The 22,704-nt window shown below is 40.0% G+C and overlaps 2 protein-coding genes across 2 annotated transcripts; both read left to right on the top strand.

The window, feature by feature from the left end:
- Positions 1–378: 378 nt before the first annotated feature.
- Positions 379–752, top strand: SMIM8 (small integral membrane protein 8; the record flags this gene model as incomplete). Its single annotated transcript, XM_034766074.1, is given in 1 exon segment — positions 379–752. A coding segment is annotated over 1 exon segment (159 nt), but the record flags the coding sequence as incomplete, so codon positions are not given.
- A 2,798-nt stretch (positions 753–3,550) lies between these two features.
- On the top strand, positions 3,551–22,193 carry C3H6orf163 (chromosome 3 C6orf163 homolog). Its single transcript, XM_034766073.1, has 5 exons — positions 3,551–4,692; positions 13,330–13,424; positions 16,198–16,305; positions 19,824–20,026; positions 21,724–22,193. Exons 1-5 carry the CDS (start codon positions 4,545–4,547, stop codon positions 22,160–22,162), a joined length of 993 nt encoding a protein of 330 aa, XP_034621964.1. The 5' UTR covers positions 3,551–4,544; the 3' UTR covers positions 22,163–22,193.
- The last annotated feature ends 511 nt before the right edge of the window (positions 22,194–22,704 follow it).

Below are 22,704 nucleotides of genomic sequence, written 5' to 3'. Positions count from 1 at the left end.
GCACATCCCTCGGCCCACACCGCTTCCCGCAGCCCCCATTGGCCTGAAGTGGCAAACCGCGTCCAGTGGGAGCCACGATTGGCCGAACCTGCAGACGTGGCAGGTAAACAAACCGGCCTGGCCCGCCAGGGGCTTTCCCTGAACAAGCGGCGGACCGGCTTTGAGAACCACTGGCCTAGATGGTAGTCACCAACATTGTGTCAATTTGTGTCATAGCTATTTCATAGGTCTCAAAAGTGGCAGTGGTGTTAGTGCCATAAAGAGATGTCAGAGAGGGCCCCTGGTCACTTGGCATGCCATGAGCAAGAGCCTGATGTACATGATGGATCAAAAAAACAAAATAGCTGACTAAAAGTGCATATTAATTTATTTTGACAGAACAAACCTGTTATGGCTTTTGGACTCATAACAATTACCCTGTGTGTGGCCTACATTGGTTATTTACATGCAACACAGGAGAATAAAAAGGACCTCTATGAAGCTGTTGACAGTGAAGGAGCCAGGTATATGAGGAGGAAGACTTCCAAGTGGGATTAAAGAAGCTGCTTAATAACAGAGAAGGAAAGAGGAGTAATTGGCAATGTAGGCATCTGAATTGTTAATGTTAAATTAGGTGTCTGCTAACCTTTCTATGCAATTCCTGGAATGATGTTTGTAAAATTTAATCCAATTTCTATTCCATTTTACAATGCCATGCCTGTACTTATAAACTTTACAGAAGACATACAAAGTAATAAAGTGTTAAGAACAGTTGTCTGAGTTGATGATTACAGTGTGTAGATAAAATAAATAATTAAGTGTGAGCTGGAGACTCTAGTGATAAGTGACTTTAGAAATTTCTGTGATAGTTTAACTCATCTTTTTATGGTCTGCTTTGGCAAGAAGGAAAGCAGTTTTAAAATTTGAGGCACATTGTCTGTGGGAAGTGGTAGTTTGAGCTGCAAAATCTGCATTTTTAATATTGCAGCTAAAGATATTTTTTTAAAAGACAAAACATCTAACAATTTAAAAAAAAATCCAGAACTCTGTAAATACTGACCTAAAAGGACTATTCAAAATGCTAATTTACTCTTTTATATAAATCCTTTGTTAAGACATCCTTTTCTGTCCATTTGAGTGACTGATTTTATTTCTAAATTAGTTTAAAAACCACATGTACCTTCACTGGAAAATATATGCCATCAATTTCTTATTAGTCACTGGAAACACAGGAAATTCTAAAGTGGTGGGGGTATTTTCTTTATATAAAATGTAAGTAGTCTCACACTTCTTATCAAACTGTCTGTACTGGGCTATCTTGATTATCACTTCAAAAGTTTTTTTTCTCTTACTTAATTGGCCTCTCAGAGTTGGTAAGACAACTCCCACCTGTTTATGCTCTCTGTATGTGTGTATATATATCTCCTCAATATTTATTCCACTCTATATGCATCCGAAGAAGTGGGCTGTAGTCCACGAAAGCTTATGCTCTAATAAATTTGTTAGTCTCTAAGGTGTCACAAGTACTCCTGTTCTTTTTGCGGATACAGACTAACATGGCTGCTACTCTGAAACCTATATAAAATATAGTTCATCTATTTTTATATTAATAAAATATACAAGTTCTACAGTTTCTGAAATAATTACACACACACAAAACTATGTTATAAGAACATTAAGGTAGAAAAGTCAAGCATTCACAAGTTAGGAAATGCCAGAGGTTGCCTATTCAATTCAGCCTCCTTGTATATCTGCATTATAATCCAATCTTTAATTACATGATCACATACTATTTTTTCTACAGACCCCCTACCTCTTTCCATTTCCTAACTTTTGAGTGCTTGACTTTGCACTCTTTGCAAAATTATTTGACTTAATAATTTTCTTTTAACATAGTTTTTTCTGTCTCATTTCCTATGTTTTTAATTAAGCCAACTGATAAAACTCTATAGAAATTCTATCATGTGGTGTCATATTGACACCCGTATGAGTCATTAGCAGGGTTGGAAACTTTATATCCATTGCACATGACTCTGCCATGTGAGTTAACAGTAGATTGCCATCCTCTGAATAGACTCGCACTAGAGGGGAATGAGGTACATACTTTTCTAGTGGGTTTCACTGATATTTGTTGACAGAAAAGGAATTGTGAGACACAAGGAATGAAACACAAAATTCAAGCTCTAGTGATCACACAATCTTCAGCTCATTCCTCTTAAGAATGACCCATTATGCCCCATCCACTCCAACCTGTCCCAGTCCTGTCTCTTCTCCTCCCATGGCTCCTTGTCCCATTCTCACCTAGTCAGTCCCAGTTTCCAATCCTAAAACATTTTGTCCTGCTCTTGCCCCTCCAGAATCCCTGTCCCAACCCTTCCCACTCCCAATTCTCCCCCTGCACTCTGGCTCCTTGTTAGATCAGTCTCCTCTCCCATCTCAGCTCCTTTCCCCTGTCCGTTGCCTTACTAGTTATCAGTTCCAATCTCCTTGCCTAGCCAGTCCCAGTCTCCTCTGGCTCCTCATCTGATCTCAGTCTCTCCCTCCTAGCTCCCAGTCCTCACCTATTTCCCTTCCTGGCTCCCAAGCTCCTTGCATTCCAGTCACAGTCCCCCTTCCCAGTCTTCTTGCCCCATCAGTCCCAGTCTTCTTGCCCAGCCAGTCATCTCCCCCATTCCAGTGCCTAGTTGTCCTCTCTATCTTCTGCCAGCCTCCAGTTCAAGTATGCCCTCTTCCTCTCCATGCAGGCTCCTTATCCCAATCTACTCACCTTACCTGTCTCCCCGCTCTGGATATGGTCCCCTCTGCATTTGAATCAGCAACTTGCTCCTCCACCCTGCCTGGACTCAGCAAAAGGGTCAGCGAGAGCATATGAATGACAAGCTCCCTGCTGTCAGTCCAGCTGCCCTGACTTGGACTTGTCACAGCCCAGAGCTGTTACAGCAGGAAAAACCCTGCTCAGCCCTGGGTTGAAGCATGCACAGTGCAGAGAGAATCTTTGGGATATTTAGTTACGAAAATCTAAGACATCTCTACTGAGCATGTGCAAACTGATTTTTCAAAGACTCATATAACTTGGCTGAACGTGGGTGGATTTTCAGTGACAGCAAAAAGCATGTTCCTGACAGAAGACCACCCTCTTCCAATTTTTAAGTCCCTGCTTCAAGGCCGGGGCGCACTACTAAAAGGTGGCTAGAATTTTTTAACATGGGCAAAACACGATATTTTTTCCTAGCCTTTTGTTTTATAGGAGAGGATAAGAAGGGCCTTGAGACTAACTCTTTCATTTAGCAACTATTGTATGGAATTTTAACCAGATGATTCTTTAATTAATTAAAATATATTAAGCCTACATTGCTTCAATGGGCTTTAATCCTAGTGAGCAAGAACTCTGAAGGGGTCTCTGATATATGGGAATAATGCAAGAGTGGATCCTTACTGTTGAATTATGTTTTGTGGTGTGAAGGTGACCCTAGAAGTGAGCAGTAGTAACAGTGGAAGAAGGGGAGGGGAAGGGTTTAGAACTGAGTCAGGGAGAGGGGCTTGGTGAATGCACCCATGAGACTATGTAGTGGAAGGTCTGGCTGCAAGGGCAGCTGTGTTTGTTGTTGGAGTTGGGACTAATTAGTCAAACTGATGCAAACCTATGTGGATTGAAGGAGGAATGTTTAGCCTAGTTTTTCAACTCACGGTCATACTTACCTCCTTGTAGCAATTACTTTTTAAACAACTCTTAATAATACACAGATGATATACATAAAGTGCAGAAAACAGCATGAGTGCAAAGATGCATACAGTACATTAATCGACAGTACAGAAACATGGCTGACAATTGTTGGTGTAAATGTCTGATTCCTGCAAATACCACATACAGTTACAGCAGTGACCAAAAGGGAGAACTCAAACCTCTCAAGCACAGCTTCACTTATGTGAACTGGGGATAAACAAACAGCACCCATAATGTTTAGTTGTGTCCTGTTTCTGTAGATTTCCTTTTCAACAGTGGTAACAAAGTTTACAAGAAAATTCTTACCTTGACAAAAATAGGCCACAATGGTGTTCTGAGTGGAGACTTTTTGATACCCCATGCCACCCATGAATCATTCTCCTCTTCAACAGAAAATACTGATACAAACATTTGAAACAGTAGCCATTGCTAAATACTTTTAAAATCCCTTTGAAGTGCTTGGATTTGAGAGAAATTGTTGCCATGCCTTAAGTAATAAAACCAAAACATTGATGAGATGCTGCTTAACACTACCTGGTATCTACAAATGCTTTTGTGAGCAAATCTTGTCCTGCCTAGTAACAGTTGCTAGGTATGAGGTTGGTTTAAGGCTGTAAGAGGTCAGTTAATAAATCCTCTCCCATCATCAGTCCACATTATGTTATTGAGCTCCTCACCACTTGTGCTTAACCTGCAGGCAAATGTTTTAGACATCATCCTAATGGTGAATGATTTTATCTTTTAACTGGACTGCATGTTTTCTGTAACAGTAAGCATTTTGTCTGCAAGGATTAGGGCAGTTTGGACATTTTAGTAACTACCTGGAATATTTTATACAACCATGATTAGGAATCCAGATTTGAGCTCCTTTGTTTGTTGTGCTGTATGCTCAAAAATAATACCACCACCACCTACGCCTGCTACTTTTGAACGAATTCGGGAATATAAACCTTACAAAACACGGTATTACACGCATCGGGATATATTAGGTAAGTTGGTTTTCTGAATGCTTCATTTGTAATTCTCCAGTTGGGGATATCCAAAATGCTTATACATGCCTCTATTCTTGACTTTTCATCTTCTTCCAATGGCCTTTCCTGGTTGGTCAGAGATAGATACATGTACTTATTCATGAATATGTACAAATACTACAGATCAAATAATTATTCTTCTCAAATTATTAAAGATTTGCTCACAATGAAGCAAAAAAAGAGAGCTAGGTATGAGCATATTTAAAAATAGTTGTAAATAAGGCTTAAAAGGATTGAGAAGAACTGGGCTTGACAAAGATTTTTTTAAAACTCTTTAGTAAGGCAAAGTTACAATACAAAACTGAAGTCGTTTCCTGTTTCAGGATCTGGGCCTTAGTTTGTCACTCTACAAGGGTTCAGTACAAAGTCCACAGGAATTTCTCCCTTGACATCAATAGACTTTAGATCAAGCGCTAAACAGACAAGAGAGAAATAGAAATCATACTAGAGAAAACTGTGTAATGACTGTAGCCACAACAACGTTACAACTTTGCTGGGTATAACTCTTCAAAAAACAGTTAAACACTTTACTACCAGAACTGTGTACAGGGCCTAAACAAGCCCCTGAAACAACAGTTCCTGACAGGACTCTGGCATACTTATACAGTAAAAGCTGTGTTATCTGGCACTTTACCAACTGGAAAGTTCTAGAAACCAGCATTTCTGATATCTCCCAATACAAGTCTTCAATCTAGTAACTGGGACCGATGCCAAAGCTATTCGGGACTCAAGTATTTCTAAGAGCAGCCGGACTATGCTCGAGTTAGCCAAGAAGAGCCAAATGCTGTTCTTTCTGTTTGTATCCGCCCTTGTGATCGGTCGGTTTATTACTCAAGGTATAGTCCTGTGTTTATTGCAAAATATCAATGCCACCCTACCATTATGGTATCCAAAATACCAGCGAAAAGCAAAGGAGAGAAGCGTAAGACAGTTGTGTTGACATTAAAATAGAAAATAGATATTTGAACATGTCTTGAAAAGGGCAAGAACAGGAATGTTTTGATACAAGAGTACAATTTTGACTTGTCCATGATATACGACATCAAGGCTCAGAAAGGACATTGCTCAAATTTTTGCTAGTTGTGAGTCAAATAAAGCTGTTGAACAACTCTATACTCTGCATACACCTAAATTAGAGCAGCTAGACAGTGTTTTATATGAATGGTTTTCATTGAAACGATGGGAGGGTGCTCCTATCTCTGGCCCAATGCTCGTTGAAAGGCAAAAGATTTTTATAAGCAAATGCAATCAACTGAGCCATGTGCATTTTCTGAAGGATGGCGTTTGTGTTTTAAACTTCATCACGGTATTAGAAAGCTAGATGTATCCAGTGAACAAAAATCAGCTGACCATGAAGTGCAGAAAAATATTGTGAATTTTTTAGAAATTTAATTGCTGAACATGATCTATCCCCTGAACAAATTTATAATGCTGAAGAAACTGGCCTATTTTGGTGATATTTGCCAAATTCTACCCTAGCAGGTGCAAGCGAATTTAGTGCCACTGTTTTTTAGCACAATAAAGACAGACTAACCCTTCTTACATGTGCTAATGCTGCAGGCTCGCATAGAATAAAACTTTTGGTGATTGGAAAATATAATCGTCCTAGAGCTTTCAAAGGTGTTGCACATTTACTTGTTGTTTACAAAGTACAAGGTAATTCATGGATGGACAAAGAATTTTTTAATGATTGGTTTCATCATATTTTTGTACCTGCAGTGAAAGAACATTTTTAGAAAAATAGGTTTACCTGAAGATAGCAAAGCTATTCTATTGCTCGACAATTGTAGAACTTGCCCACAAGAAACGGAGTTAGTGTCTGGTAATATTTTTACCAATCTTCCTGCCTGCTAACGTTACTGCATTGATTTAACCTATGGACCAGGGCATTATCCAGAATATGAAATGTTATTACAGAGATTTCCTGAGAAAGCTGATCAATCCTGAAGGCACTATACAGGACTTTCAATCTCGTTATAACATAAAAGATGCAATTTTTAATGTTGCTTGTGCCTGGAATTCTGTTAAAAGTGAAACATTAAAGAGCTTAGATAAAATTGTGGTCTAGTGTTATGTTTGCAGAAGTGTCTTCTGATGAAGATGAATTTGAAGGCTTTAAAGTAAAAGTTAGAAAAAATTCATTAGCACAAATTCTTGAAATGGTGAAGGATACTCCTTCTTCACACCCAATCAACAAACTTCATGTAAGTGAGATAGAAGACTGGGTTGAAGGTGACACTCATAAAGACACTGATAAAGACAGTGAAAAAGATTTTAGTGAAGAGGACAAAATAACTTGGGGAAAGGCTGCTTCAGCTTTTGTTACAATAATTAAATTTGCAGAAAGGCAGCCATGTTATACAGACGCTCCCCGACTTACGCAAGCATTCCGTTCCAGAATGCCTTGTGTAACTTGAATTTTGCTTAAGTTGGAAACATATACCCGACCATTACTCAAAAAACCCAAAACCCAAAACAAAAAAAAACCTCCTATTTCTAGCTTATGGAACTCTTTCCGTAAGTGCGGATTTGCGTAAGTCAGGTTTGCATATCCTGGGGTGGGGGGATCTATACTGCCCAGGAGGTTATGCAATGGCACATTCTGCACTCTACTTTTATGCAAAAGAGGCTGAAGAAAATTAAACAAGCTGATATCAGGGATTTATTCAAAAAAGCAGCTTCCAAGCTGTGTCATCGGGTCAGTACAGATTCAGTCCAATCTCCTACACCTTTTACATCTACAATGATAATTGATGTTGATAATGATGACCCTGAGGCACTGCAAGGTCCTGAAATGCCTTCTGAATCATCAAGGAAAGATTAAATTATGTTCAGTGTAGTTTTCGTGTTAAGTGTATTTTTAGTGATCTGGGTGTACGCCATGCGCTGCCCATAGTGATATGTAGTGTCATAAGGTAACCTACTGTATAGAAAACTTTACCTGTATACACCTAAGTGCTTCAAGAAACCAACCACTCTGCAGTGCAGTACTACTATTGGATTGGTGAGTACCTGTAAACTATTCTATACTTTATTCATTTTATTGTATTTTAACTCTTTGAAAATTGGTATTCCATTGGTAAGTATAACTCTTAGTTAACTGGAATTTTTGACTAACAGCCCATTTTCCCAACATGCCGGATAACAAAGTCTATAAACTATATCTAAGCATAGCCAGATTTTCTATTATACTGCAATTATAACTTAAAAATTGAAAGAAAATTTATGGTAGTATTAGTATGTTAATAGCAAGAGTCTGAGGTAAATCAATAAAGTAAGAATTTCTATACCTAACTATTGCAGGGATCTTTGATCAGTGATATTAGTATTGTGAGTCACACTGCCTATGTTCGATAATGTGAGTTACCAAAGAGGTTTCAGTCATTATTCAATAGCTTGTAGAGCCTGGGATAGTTGCTTTTCAAAATACATTTGAAGCATCAACAGTGTGCTCAGGGCTGTAGAAGACCCAGAAGCAGGGCCGGTCCACAACATTTTGGCACCAGAGATGGGGAGCTCAAATGACGCCCCCATGACCCCTCGTTTGGGCCAAAACTTTGAAACGTCTCAATTCTGCCTTCTTCCTGTCCTACTCCTCTCATGGTACTGCTCTGCTACCTACCCCAATAAAGGAGAACTAACAACTTAAAATGCCTTGTTCAAAAATTTTAAGTAACACTTAACTTTCGAACGCCTGAACAGCAAATGTAACTTTTCTTGTCTGCAAAGTAAACACTGGCATTTTTATCTGATTGAATAATCAAAGTGGTGCTTTCTGTGCTTTCTTGGTTGCAAAGATTTGAACTGCTTCCTGAAGGTCCACAGTCTGGGCCAGCTCTTGCTCTATTGAGATGGTTGCAAGGCCGACCAGCCTCTCCTGTGTCATTGTGGAGTGTAGGTGTATTTTATTAACTTCAGCTTGGAGAAGCTGCTTTCTCCACTGGCAGCAGTTACAGGAAGTGTTAGAAGTATGTGCAGAGCAACAAAAGCATTTGGAAAGAGGGTGGTCATCTTATTTGTGCACATGTATTCCAGAACAGCCTTTGGAGTTCATCCTGCTGACATGTATCTTGAAAGGGCTTTCAGTTCATCACCTAAATCATTTGCATCAATACAGCGCATGTCATCATGTGTCAACACTGTCTCTAGTGCCCTGCTTTGCTGGAGTAGGTCTTCTTCAGGTATAGTGAGGAGTTTTGGAATATCATACAACATCCCAAATATACTGCTGTGTTCCTTGAGCTGCCTGAAACGTTCTTCAACTGACTGTATTGCACAATCTAGCACCTGGTTAAAGAATTCAACTTTGAATTGTTGTTTGGGGTCTCTTATGGGATTATTCCAGCCTCATAATCAAAATGTCTTCTTCTTCGGTGACTCTTGTATTCTTGAATGGGTGGGAAAATAGCTTCAGTGTGAAGTTCCTCTGCCAACTTCTGTGCACTCTTCAGAACGTTTTGAAATCCCTCATCTGACCAGTAAGACTGTAGGTATGACTTTGCTTTGTCCAGTTGTTCCATTGCTCCAGATATATCAAGGTCAACACCTTGGGTCTCTTGTTTACAATATTTATTTCAAACAGTATGTCATGCCACAACACTAAGCCACACAGAAATTTGAAGTTATGTAAGTTTCTGGTGATTCCATTTCCCTTTGCCACTGTTCTCCCATGAACAGTTCCTGTCATAGCATTATCCTCCATAATGGCAACTATGATATCATCTATCTTCCCAATTTGGTGTTTGATAGGCTTTATCGCCTTCACTCGCCTTTCCCATCATGTGGTACTCAGTGGTTTCAGTGTCAGAGAGGATGTTCCCAGATGTTGCTTCATAATTTGTCATTGATGAGTTGATGCAGAGAAAAATACATAGATGCTTTGAATTACATTAAAAAATTCAGCAGCCTCACTAGAAGCTGATGCTGCATCACTGACCACCAAGTTCAATGAATGAGAACTGCCTGGGACAAAAAAAGCTTGAGGGTTTAACTCTCGAATCCATGTCTGCACTCCTCTGTTCTTTCCTCTTATGTTGGCACCATTATCCTAGTCCTGACCTCTCATGTCAGCTATCGCAATTCCCATATCTTCCAGCTTTTTAAGAAGCACATTTGTCATACCAGCTCCCGTAGTATCATCAATGTCAATAAATTCTAGAAAATGCTCTCTGACTGTCACCATTGCAGGGACATTTTCACTAGGTTCTGTTGTTGTTACCAAACTCACCATTAAAGTCATTTGTTCCATATGGCTGATGTCAGGTGTGCAGTCCAGAATAACAGACTTCAGATCTGCCACAATCTTCTGTTTGACTTTTGTTGCCAGTAACTGTATGATCTTATTTTGAATTGTTTTTCCAAGGTAGTGGTGTGTGTACATTTCTTGGGCGGCGACTCTTCTTAGATGCTCCTGGAGTACAGCATCAAACTCAGACATCAGCTCCACAATTTTAAGGAAGTTTCCATTGTTTGGCATATACAGCTGATCTGAAGTGCCACACAGTGCTAGGTTTTGGGAAGCAAGCATTCTCACAATGGCAATGAGCCTTTTCAGAACATTTTGCCAGTAAAGAGACTCTGATGCAATCTTCTCTTGATGCTGATCATCTATGGTGGCCTTTAAACTTAGTCTCATCTCAAGTTCTTTCCAGCTCTGGAATGTTCTCTGGTGATTTGCTGCCTTCTCATGGCATGCCAGATTTATAGCCAGATTTTTCCAGTCCTTTGTTCCTGTAGAACCCAATGTGGCTGGAAAATTAGACTGGAAGAGTTTGCAACAAAAACAGTATGCAGCATTTTGGGGTTTTGCGTACATAAGCCCTGCCCTCTCCACTTTGTCACGATTGGGAATTTCACGCTAGTAATGTGTTGGATGGAAACTTTTATTTTCATTGTCTTTGGGGAACATGAAGTTTTTCACTTGCTGTGGCCCATGCAGTACAAGGAAGTCCCTCAGGCTACTGCTCAAGTGAGTCCGCAGTCCTGGATCATCTAGACTTAAGGAACTAAACTCAGCAGCGGCTGTTTCTTGCACCTCCACCACATGCTTCTCTGATCTGCACTTTTCTTCAGGAATGTGCATGGTTACATCCATTTGAGATGGAGGTATGGATGCTGCAGTAGCTGCCAGGTCACCTGCACTCTGACTAACTGGAAGATCAGGCATCTCCTCATCACTCACATCCTCCCCCCTCTGACCACCCTAAAACACTCCTAGTTGTCACCTACCACTTCACACTGGAACCCCTATGGAGTATCATCAAACATCTACAACCCATACTCTAGGGGGACCCCATCCTGAAATAAATCTTTCCAGAACCTGCCTCTTCTGGCCTTCGAACAACTCCCCAACCTCTCCAAGCTTACCATCAGAATCAACCTCCCCACAGACTCAAAGTGGCATCAGACTTTACCAGAACAACAGATGCAAAACCTGCAGACATACCTCCACTGATGCAATGATCAACACCCCCCACAACGCACCATTCAAGATCCATGGGTCCTTACACATGCCTATGACAACATGTGCTGTACCTCATCCAGTACAGTAAATGTCCCAATAACAGCTATATGGGTGAAACCAGACAATCACTATGCTCTCAAATGAAGTAACACAGAAAAATGATAAAAGCCAAAAACACCATATCACCTGTGGGTGAACACTTTTCACAAAGCAATCATTCTATAGCTGACCTATCATCCTCAAAGGAAACATGCACAATTCTTTCAAAAGGTAAGCCTGGGAGTTTAAATTCATAACTTTGCTAGACAATAAAAATCATGGACTGAATAGAGACACTGGATTTTTTGGCTTATTACAACAATCTGTAACCCACTAACAACCCCGCTCCCAACTGCCTCCACCCACTTCCTTCCCTGGTCCCTCCTCCACCTGATGGCTGAAGGTGTGTTAACAGGCCATTTCACTTTGAATTGTCCCTTGAAATATGTGTTAACTACTTACGCTAAACCATCTGTTCCATCTTGTATTTAGCTGTGACAGTATGTTTCACAAACCTGAAGAAGAGCGTGTAAGCTTGAAAGCTTGTCTCTCTCACCAACAGAAGTTGGTCCAATAAAAGATATTACCTCACCCACTCTGTCTGTCTCTAAGCCGGTTACTTGTCATTCACTCATGTTCTTTGTATATACTGCCTTCATAGATTCACACTCATATTTATGTGAAGCTTATTAACAGAATTATTATCGCAGCTAGTTTAGCGCAATTATATGCCTAATGTATGTGCCAGTCATGAAAATGTGCCTCCTTATAGCAAGTTTCAGTACACTATACTACTCTTTATAGCATAGTATATCAGACATGTAGCCCCTGTTGGGCTTTTCCCCACATAGGCAAGAAAAAGATAAGATAATTTTCAAAACTCGGTATTCTCAGTATAAAAAATGGTATCTTGTGTGAAATTCACTTCATGGAGAATAGTTGCACCCAAGTAGTCAGAAACTACAAATTACATCATAAGTATGATTTCTTATTAACCATACGTTACTAAACTATGTACTCACATACTACTTCTTTTAAGACATCAACAGTCCCAAGTTTGATGATAGGCAGGGAAAAGAAAAAAAACCCTAAGGTCTGATCTACATTTAAAATTTAGGTCAACATAGCTGTAGTGCTCAGGGATGTGAAAAATCAACCTCCACTCCCCACCCGAGCACCATAACTATGCCAACTTAATCCCCGTGGAGACGCAGCTAGGTCTATGGAAGAATGCCTTTGTCGATCTATCCAACATTGCTTGGTGAGGTGGTATTTCTACAGTGACAGAATCACCTGCCCCTCACTGTAGGCTATGTCTACACTGTGGGGTTATGCCAGCATAGCTATAGCACCATAGCTATGTCCCTATAATCCCCATAGCGTAGATGTGGCTTGAGTGGGTTTGGCCTATATGTGTTCTTCTGGTAGAGTGGTTACCCTTGGTGCACATATTGATACACATAGTTCCAAATTAGCATGGCTATAGTAAACTTGATGCTGTTGAAAGGTACTGAGCTAGACAACCCTGGAGTTGGCGGCCTCTATTATCCACAAAATGGATACAACATTTGTAGTGACAGTGTCGACTCTCCAAACTGCCCCATCAATGTGCCTTAATTCTGTTTTGAAGAGATTAACTTCTGGATTGAGATGGCAGTTTAGTCCAAATGCCTACTCAGCACTTATTTCTACTGTGTGGGCTAACAATGGAGAGAATTAGTGTCAGCTGTTGGTAGACTGGGTGAAGTCAACATTTGTTTGCTAGGAAATAGACTAAGACCACCAAATTTGTTTCATATAGGTCACCAAATAGCCATCAATCAATGGACTTGTGGGTCCACAGCACTTCATAAGATCAGGTCCCTAGACTCTATGCTCCTTGAGCAGAGTCCTTGTTTTTAAAGCAGTGCATTCACTTAAGACACTGTATTAACAATATTTACATTATAAATACTGTCTGCAGTGAGGATTCACATTGTGTATCTTTTTTATTTTTTAAAAAATATCAAATCAAGCAAATGGGCAGGAGACAGTTTAGTTTCTTTATACTTGTAACATGTTGCACATGATCCATTTCTGTTGAATATACATAGAGCTCGGGGCAGATCTTCATCAAGAACAATGTGAAAAAAAGGAATTAGAAGTAAAAGAACGGATTGAAAAAATTAAAGCCGAACTATGGTTTCAGGTAAATTAAGTTACACTACTATCATTGAAATTAACATTTATAATTATGGAATCTGCGTTGTAGCATGCAAATCGTGGATAAATTCCTTTGAGCTCATGGGCGGCAGGTATAAGAGGCTTGGAGAGCTAAGCCTCCCCAAATGGGCCAAAAAATGTCCGATGCGGTACACCTCTTTTTGGAGGCATGCCCACCCGGTGCCTTTGGAGCGCTGTCGCTGGAAGTTCCTGAGAAGTGGAGGGCCACCGGTGCCCAGACCATGGCCCCGCCCATGCTCTGCCCAGAGGCCCTGCCCTGCTTGGCCTCTTCCCCCATGGCCTCGCCCCCCCCTCTTCCCACCCCCACTCCACCTCTTCCCCCAAGGCCCCACCCTCTGCTCACTCCTCTACACCCCCTCTAACCCCATCGCTTGCCCTTAAGGCAGGAGGAGGCAGGAAGGAGCAAGCAGTGGGCAGGGGAGCGTCGAAGGAGGGGGCAGAGAGGAGTGAGTGGCAGGCAGGGGTTTGGGGGAGAGGGCAGAAACAGGCGGTTGGCAGGCAGAGGGCCTCAGGAGAGGGGACAGAGAGGAACATGCAGCAGGCAGGGGGCCTCAAGGGAGGGGGCGCAGAGCAGTAAGCGGCAGGCAGGCAGGGGGCCTTGGGGAGGGGGCGGAGAGGAGCGGGCAGAGGTGGAGCAGGGGTGGAAAGAGGCGGAGTGGAGGCAGAACCTCAGGGGAAGAGGCCAAGCAGGAGCGGGACCTCAGGGCAGAGCAGAGCAGAGGTGGCGTGTAGGCCATAGGTGCTGGAACTAAGAGTGTGTGTGGGGGGTGCTGCCACACTCTATGGCTTGAAATGTTTTACATTATATGAAGGGTTTACAGTTTGGTTCAATGGCTCTCAGCACCCCTGCTATGCAAATTGTTCCAGCACCCCCAGTACAGGAGCAGCCTCATGGGGAGGAGACTGAGCAGAGGCGGGACCTCGGGGCAGAACAGGGGGTGGGGCCATGATCCGGGCACTAGTGGCCCCCTCCTACTTCTCAGGAGCTCCTGGCGCTAACTCCCAGCCACTCCCAAAAGCAAGAGTCAGGTGCCATCTATGTTTGAACTGATAGTTAATATCAGTTCATCTTCATCTGCCAGTCCATTTTTTACGTTAAATCTAGAAATACTGGAAAGAACACGCAGTCTACAGGTTAAATATTTTTTTAATACTACATTTATTTTTAACCAGTTATCAATGCTTGTTTATGTAACAGACAACAATAATTCTACAGTTGCTGTTGTTGCATAAGTATCAAATCCAGCACACAATGAATAGCAGAACTCCCATTGACTCCAATGTAAGCCACAGCAGGTTCTGTATGCACAAATTTGCACATGAATATGATCCTCTACTTATCAAGCTCAATTAACTTAGGCATTTGACCATCCCAAAATAACCGGTCAACTTACTGGTCAAATTTTGTCAAATAATGTCAAAAGTGGTAAAATATTTTAAAGCATTAATTTAATACAACAGTAACAGAAAAGAGTAAGACTTTATGGTCTCCAATAAGCTTAGCCTTAGATACTTAATGCCTACTTAAAAAAAACCCCAAATTACCTAACTGAGTTATTTTAACTCAGAAAAAATGCAAAACACAATGAAGTTCAGCGATGTTAGGTTAGCACTTAAATGTGAACGGTATTCAAGACTGAACAGCTACAAAAGAAAATAAAAATGAAATTAAACAGAAATAAAACAAACACATAGCAACCATAAAAGAAAAAAATCATTTTTAAATGCACTTATGCTAGGTAGGCAGCAGGCCACCTCTTCAGGTAACTTAATGGCTGTCCATGTTTTCTCTTTGTGTCGGGGGAGGAGGTTTAATGACTGTAAACCCTCCTCTCTCACTCCTACTCCCTTCTGAGTTAATTTCTATATGTTTGTCTAGTCAGTTTAGATTGCAAGCTCTTTGGGGCAGGGACTGTGTCTTTTAATTTGTTTAATGTGTTTTGTGTACATGTACCATGTACATTGATGGCCTGGTATACAACTAAAGATATACATACAAACAATATTTGTTCTAGAAGATACCAGCCAATCAAGATGCTCACTTTCATTTAGTTCACCTTTTCCCCAACAGGTGGCATTAGCATGTAGTAAAATGAGTGATTAAGACCTTTAAGTAAATTTGCTAACTGATGGCACCATGATACAATAAAAAATGTCAGCCTCCGCCTATATCAAGGTATTCTTGCTGGAATATTTGACAATCTTTGACCATGGTCAAACAATAAGCAGTGAACTGAACAGTCAACTGACATTATTTTATCAGTCACTTGACCAACTTGTCAAATCTAATCTCAGAACAAGGCACATTTTTAACATTATGAAGAATTTAAACAAATTTTACATCAAAATTTGTCGTTGAAACACAGTGATCACTAATAAAATATCAACATTTGCCAATCCTTTTCCACACAGTGCTATGTGAGACCAGAGTTGCCCACTATGCTTACAATAGGTAACAAAACTGTGGTATCTCAATGCCATTGTATGGTATAGTGTTAGCAAATGCCCACTTTTTAATATTGATTACAGTACCGGCAATTTTCCAAAGATCAATGTAACAATGTTAGCAAATAGCCCAAAACACCACATATGTTATCATTTCTATATAGATTTATCTGTCTCTAATTTTTAAATTAAAAACAATAAAGCTATTGATTACAATAATCTCTGATCCAAGTCAGAATACCATGTAAACAGATCTTTAGCTAACTGCAGTCAGGCTATGATTATTTTTTAAGGCTAAAGTGGAAAAAGAAGATGCAGTGGAACAAGCCCTTGATCAGGCAAGAGCCGAACACAACAGTTTTTTAGAAGACCTAAAAAAAAAGCATGAAAAAGAACTACAGGTTTGGAGTCACTTGCTTCCATTTTTAATATACCAAATATTTTACTGTATAAATGTCCAACTATGGAATTGAATCACTTCTCAACAATACATTGTCATACTATATGTTTAAAGATGTTCTATTTGTGCTTGTACACTGCTATCATTTTGTATCAGTTGGGAACTGAGTCCTGTTGTTTGATGGGGTAGCTTGCCTTGAGAATCACTGCATTTTTCCTTATGGTTCTGTCTGGTCAGATACTTGGATTAGCTAGTTCTTTCTGATTGGTTTTTAGCATTCTATACTTTCCTTTTTATTGTATGAAACTTAGTTGTTTTGTGACAGATGCCCTATAAGGCCCCAGTTCAGCAAACTGCTTGAGCACATGCTTAACTTTAAGCACCTGCTTAGGACAATTTCTATTCAGCACAGCAGTTAAAGATGGGATTAACTTTCAGCACATTCTTAAATTCCTTTAATACCAAAGCTAAGCAGGTGTTTAAATGGTTTGCTGAACTGGAGCCTAAATTTAAAAAATAAAAATAATGAGAAGTATACTACTGTAAGTCTATCTATCTATCTATACATACACCTCTAAACTAAGCATGCAAATTATGTTTTATTGTATAGACTCAACAACATGCTTAATGTGCATGCTGGAATATCTGATAAAAGATACAAACACAAATATAAATACAAAGGAAGAAAACTGCAAACAGCAATTAAGCTTCTACAGCATTTTATTCTATTCTATAGGTTTTTATATCACTGAAGTATCTGAGGGCTTTCCAATAGTGCATTAAGCAACAGGACCATCATCTGTGTCACATTCTCTCCCCAGTGGGAGAAGTGTGTGCAGTGGAGTGTTTTGTTGTGTGTTGATGTTAGAGAAGGAAGGTCAAAAGAATATGTCTTGCACTGAATGGAACATGGTGAGGTCCGTGATGGTCCTTTGTTCCTGTTGGAGTTCACTCCAGTTTTGGGCTGGCTCCCAAGAAAGCTTTGTCTCCAGCTCTTATAGCATCCACTATAGGTTGCAGAATCTCAGGATTCCTGATGTATCACAATTCACTCACTAGCCTCAAGTTTTATTAAGGATTGTTGTGGACTTGGGTATATAAGGACATTAATATGTGCTGTTTGCACCAACAAAATGGTTGCAAATACAAAAATCATAACAAGCCTTGGACACAAGACATGCTGCTCAGCATATAAACCACAAGAAAGGAGATAAACTAGAACAAAGGGAAGATATATTCCACGTGGTTATAAAGTATTTTAAGTTTGGAAATTTGTTTGCTTTTTTGGGGTTAACCTAACAGTTGTTTAACAATAACCTGTGGGTTTTGAACCAGCTGGGCAGAAAATTGGAGAGGAGAGTATATGACCAGGGATTCATTTAAGCCCTGTTTAAGTAAACTGACTGACGGCAATGGCTGAGAGTAGCAGGTCCCACTGAATGGGTACTGAAAATGTTTTAAGAGTTAATGTAGCTGGGACAAAACAGTTTTTCAGCACCAGCAACCTCAAAAACACTTTTTGGAACGATGCTGAAATGCTCTGTTCTCTCTAGAGTAATGGTTAAACAGTTTTCAGCACCTGTACAGCAGATGCCAGTGCTGGTAACTGTTGTCAGCAATGGTCAAACTGCCAGTGTACATGAGACTACAGGACACAGTTGTCTTCAGTGCAAGGATTTTATGTAAGTGTGCACAAGAGCTACGACAAACACCTCAAAGCTTTACTTGTCCTTCATCAGAGATACTCCAAAGAACCATCCATCTGAACTCATGATAGTGCATTCAGATTGCCTTGCCTCCATTAGTGGTTCCTCCGAATGAACGAATCAAGTTTATTCTTTGTGAAAATGGTGAGGCTATAGGCTAACTGGATGTACCTTGATAGAATGTCAGTCCTTGGCTGGATGTGATATGGCCTCTAATGAGAGTGTCTGTGATTTCCGGAGTTCCCTGAAACGGGCCACATTTGATTCCATCCCCTGCCCATCCAATCTGCTTAGTACTTCCATGCCTTTTCTTACCAGAATTATCAATGTTTTGCTTTGTGAGGGGAGGGTGTTGAATATTCTGACGCATACAGTGCTCAGCCACCTTGTCTACCTCTCCAAAAAACCCTGTCATCAAGCAAGACTCTGCCCTGGCCCTTGTGAGGAGGGGGAGTAGTCTTGAGCTGCAGTGGGAGTTCAGGAGGCACTGGAGGACATTCTTGTGTCTTAGGCAGAAAAGGCATGGAGTAATGGCATTGGAAAACATAGAGAAGGACTAAGATAGAGAACCCTAATATGCCAGAGAATGGAGGCATAGAACAAGGTCTGGGTTTTAGTGGGAGGTTAAGAAGAACCGGAGTTGTTTGCTTTGTGTAGTTGAGAGAGAGGCTCACCGGAGGATCTAGATGGATAATGGGGACTCTTGGGAGCTGGAATAGGGTTGAATGTCATTGCAAGTAAGAGGGAGATCTGAATTAGGGGCTTGGGGAATATGGAGGAGGATCCATTACTGCAGTCTTTTGAGGACAAAGACATGAAGTGAGTGTTTGGGGAGCTACAGGAAGGGTTTAGTACAAGATCTGTGTTTGCATATGTGGCAATACATATGGAAGGGAAAATGTGTGTGGTGAGGTACTGATTGTCTTTCATTGGGTGAATCTGAATTCCAGCATCAGCTAATAAACATAAAGCATTACAGCTATTTAACTACTGTTAGCGTAAGCACAAATTTGACTTTACAACAAGTCTGAAAGTTTCCTACCTTTTGTTGTGATTTCTATTATGAACTTTGTTCCTATACTCTGAGCCCAATCATTTCCCTGAGATTTGTGCACAGAGAATGCAAAAAATGCAGCTGTACCACTGTCACCCTTTGAACGTGGGGAGGAGATAGATATGAATCAGTCAGAGTCATCTCATTTCCTCCCTCCTGCCCTTTCATTGAATCTTGAGGAGACCTCTCCGCAGGGTTGAGGGTCCATGCCTATGAAGGGGATGGTCCAACTCATTATACTAAATTCTATACATATAGTAGTATGTTGTAATAAAATGGCACCTCTCACTGGAAGACACCAACACCTTCACAATCATAGAGATACTGAAATATTTACAGTTTTCTAAAACTAGCTCTGACATTTTATTTTTAATATATAGATTCTTACCTGTAATTATTTAGGGCACTGTTAAAGAGGCAAGGACACCCAAACTTTGACCAACAAAAGGCTACACTGGCAACAAGGGCCACATCTGATTTCAATGATCACAGATTTCAGCTGTCCTTATCTTCATTATGAAGATTTGGCTAGTAGACCTGCAGTCTACACCTCTGTATTAAACTAAGGGTGACCACAGGCTGCATTTGACCTGCTGACCTAACTCTGACCAGTGACCACCCCTAATCTAAGGCATAACAAGTCACTGTAATTTTCCTTTAATGATCTATTGAAATGCTGTTCTTCCTCTGAGCTTGTTTTTTCTTTAAAAACGGGGATTGAACAATACATTTTTATTCACTATTTCAATGTTTCTAAAGGAAGCAGTGATAAAAACGCAGAGAGAGATGCAGCGGTACCTGGAAGATGAGCTGAAGAGAGAATCTGAAGCTGCAGAGCAGCGCATGGCTCACAAACTTCAGCGCATCCTGATGGAGTGTGCTTTGGAAAAGATGCACGCTGTAGCTGACGCCAGAAGACAGGAGAGGCAGACAGCATCCCAAGCAATGGCCAAGCAGCAAAAGTATTCTTGCCATTTTCTAAAGTTTAACTGTTCATCCATTTTTATAACAATAAGCAAAAATGGATACACCAACATTAAGCAAAATATCCTAAGGGTTTTCTGTGGCACCATCTTCATCTTCTAAGCACTGATATCCTAACTAGAATTCTACCTATGGAATTCATACAAAATATACTGAAACATGTAACTAAAGAAACAAGACTTGAGTACATCAAGGTTGATCATTCCCGACTTTCAAGAAACAGATCAATATATTTTAAAAATATTTAATACCTGAAATTCAAAAGGTGACTTCACTCTGAAAAGTGACTGAAATTAGCATTGTGGGCTTTCAGGCTCATTGCATTTCACAATTTCACATCAAATTTACTTAGGGTAGAAGCAACAATTTTTTTTTTCTAATTCCAGCACCACAAACTTAACCTGGGACCTGAAAGTCAAGCTTTGTTCTTTATGTATCATCACCACAAATAAAGATTTAGCAGGTCAAATTCTGCCCTCACTTACACTGTACAAAAACCCATTGTCTTCATTTAAATGGAATGGTATTTTACAGGTTAAACTGAGGGCAATGGCTGGCCCTACAAGTGGAATTTAGTTAATTATGTTTAACAGTGTTCGATACTTAATATCCTGCTCCCTCTCCCATAAGATTAGAGAGTAGTAAGATTTACTTTTGTCACTAATGTCAGAAGTAATTCTAAAAACTCACAGAGAGCAGATCTGTTGGGTAAGAATGTTCCCTTTTTAAACAGGTATTTTTCAGAATAGAAAAGCATGTTGTTGAGTCCACACTGAATTGGCATTATGTAATGTTTTCATTCTCACAATGAAAACAGGGCCCAGTCCTGCAGTCCTTTTTTCCACAGACTACTACATCATCTTAGCTGGTATCTTCTGATTCTCCTGTCAGCTGAGTTCCTATGGGACCTGGTGAAAATTAAAATTCCTCCGCAAAGTGGAACAGCTGGGAGAATTTCCCCTTTGGGACAATGGACTTGGCTGATGCTGAGCGTACCATGGGAATACTCTTTATACTTCCCTGAGCCAGCTTTGCTGAATTGCATTCACTGTGTTTGGGCACTGTTATATATATATTTTATACTTTTTCTTGTCTTATTTTAGTAGTTGTACTGAACACAGATGTGTTTGATAAAACTTAAACAAAAATTAGAAGTACATTTCCAGGCTACAAATCAATTTTTAGCCCCAATTCACGAAAACACTCCAATTTGGGACAGCACTATAAAAAATTATTTAAAGTTAAAATACAGAATACCAAACTGATTCTTCATGTTCTTCCCTCCCAGCCCCCCCCCCCACACCTTATTTGTTTAATTTTATGTTTATTTTAAGTACTGTAACACTTTTCACCTTGACACATGCACCATTAAAATAATACCATTTGGAATACATATTGGAACTGAGCTTCCACTGGTATAAATCAGTATAGTTCCATTTAAGGCAGTGGAGCTATGCTGATTTACAGTATCAGAGGATCTGGCCCTACAGTCTTTCTGATATCTTGTTTTAGTCCTGTAATAATTTTACTTCATGTTATAACTTCACTTATATTTGAAACAAAATCAGAAACTTTATAACTGTACAGTGAATAAACTTTAAGTAATTTTTAATAATCATTCATAATGTATTAAACCTATCAAAGTTACTTTACAGATCAATTAACTTTTTAACAGAAAGTACACAGAGCAACTCCAGGAAGCTGGGATATTGGCTAACGAAATACATCAGAAGAACCTGGATCAATTGAAAAAAGAAAAACGTTATGAAATGAGTGTTGCCTTGGACATCACTCAAAAAGAGAATCAAGAGGAGGCTGAAAAACAGCTCAAAGAAGCAGAGGTAGCACATCAGGCCATATATGGAGAAGTGACGACCAGCTTGAGAGAGACAGAAGCTCAAGTACAGATTCTTACCCAACAGCTGGGAAGCATGACAGTTTGGAAAGACAACCTGGAAGCTGAAATAGAAGAAATAAGACAATCTTTTCAAAACTACATTGATATTACGTTTCCTAAGCTGACCCCAGGACAAGCAGATTTTATCCTGCCATTCAGAAAGCGACTTGAACACAGGGATACAAAAAAGGAAGCAACAGATAATGACAAGGAATGAAAAGACGGGATCGGTGTGAGATTTACTGCAAGTGCAGATCAGTACTTCCAGTAGGTAATGCTGAAAAATAAATCAATTTCTGTTCATCGCATTAAACATGAGTCCCTGTAGGTAAAGGAAAAATAATCGTTACATATTAATTAATGCACCAAGCTTAGGCAGGATATATTCATATTCTCTCTTACAAATAGTAAAGTTAAGATTACACCTCAACTTCCATTATAATAACCTCCTGTCTCAAAAACTTTTGAGGTGCAGTTTCACATGCTTGATATTAGCCTGAAGACACTTTTTTGAAGCGTGAGAAAAATCCATTCAGCCACTTTCCAGTGAACAAGAAAAAATACACTTTTTCTTAGTTAAAAAAAAAAAGATTAAAGGCAATATTTGAAGTAGTGAAAGCGAAGTGAATCCTGGACAGGGGTTACTGAAGAGAGAAGTGCCAGCTCTGCTACATGCTCCTCCTATCCCACGGAACTGTGCTGAATTCTCCTCTGGTGGAGCTCTACTGGGTCATTGGTTTTGAGGATTTTAGGGTTAGG

Source organism: Trachemys scripta, chromosome 3 (genome assembly GCF_013100865.1).
Source record: "Trachemys scripta elegans isolate TJP31775 chromosome 3, CAS_Tse_1.0, whole genome shotgun sequence".
Lineage (NCBI taxonomy): Eukaryota > Metazoa > Chordata > Testudines > Emydidae > Trachemys > Trachemys scripta.
Note: the sequence above shows the minus strand (reverse complement) of the source record. Positions and strands in the feature narration are given on the sequence as shown.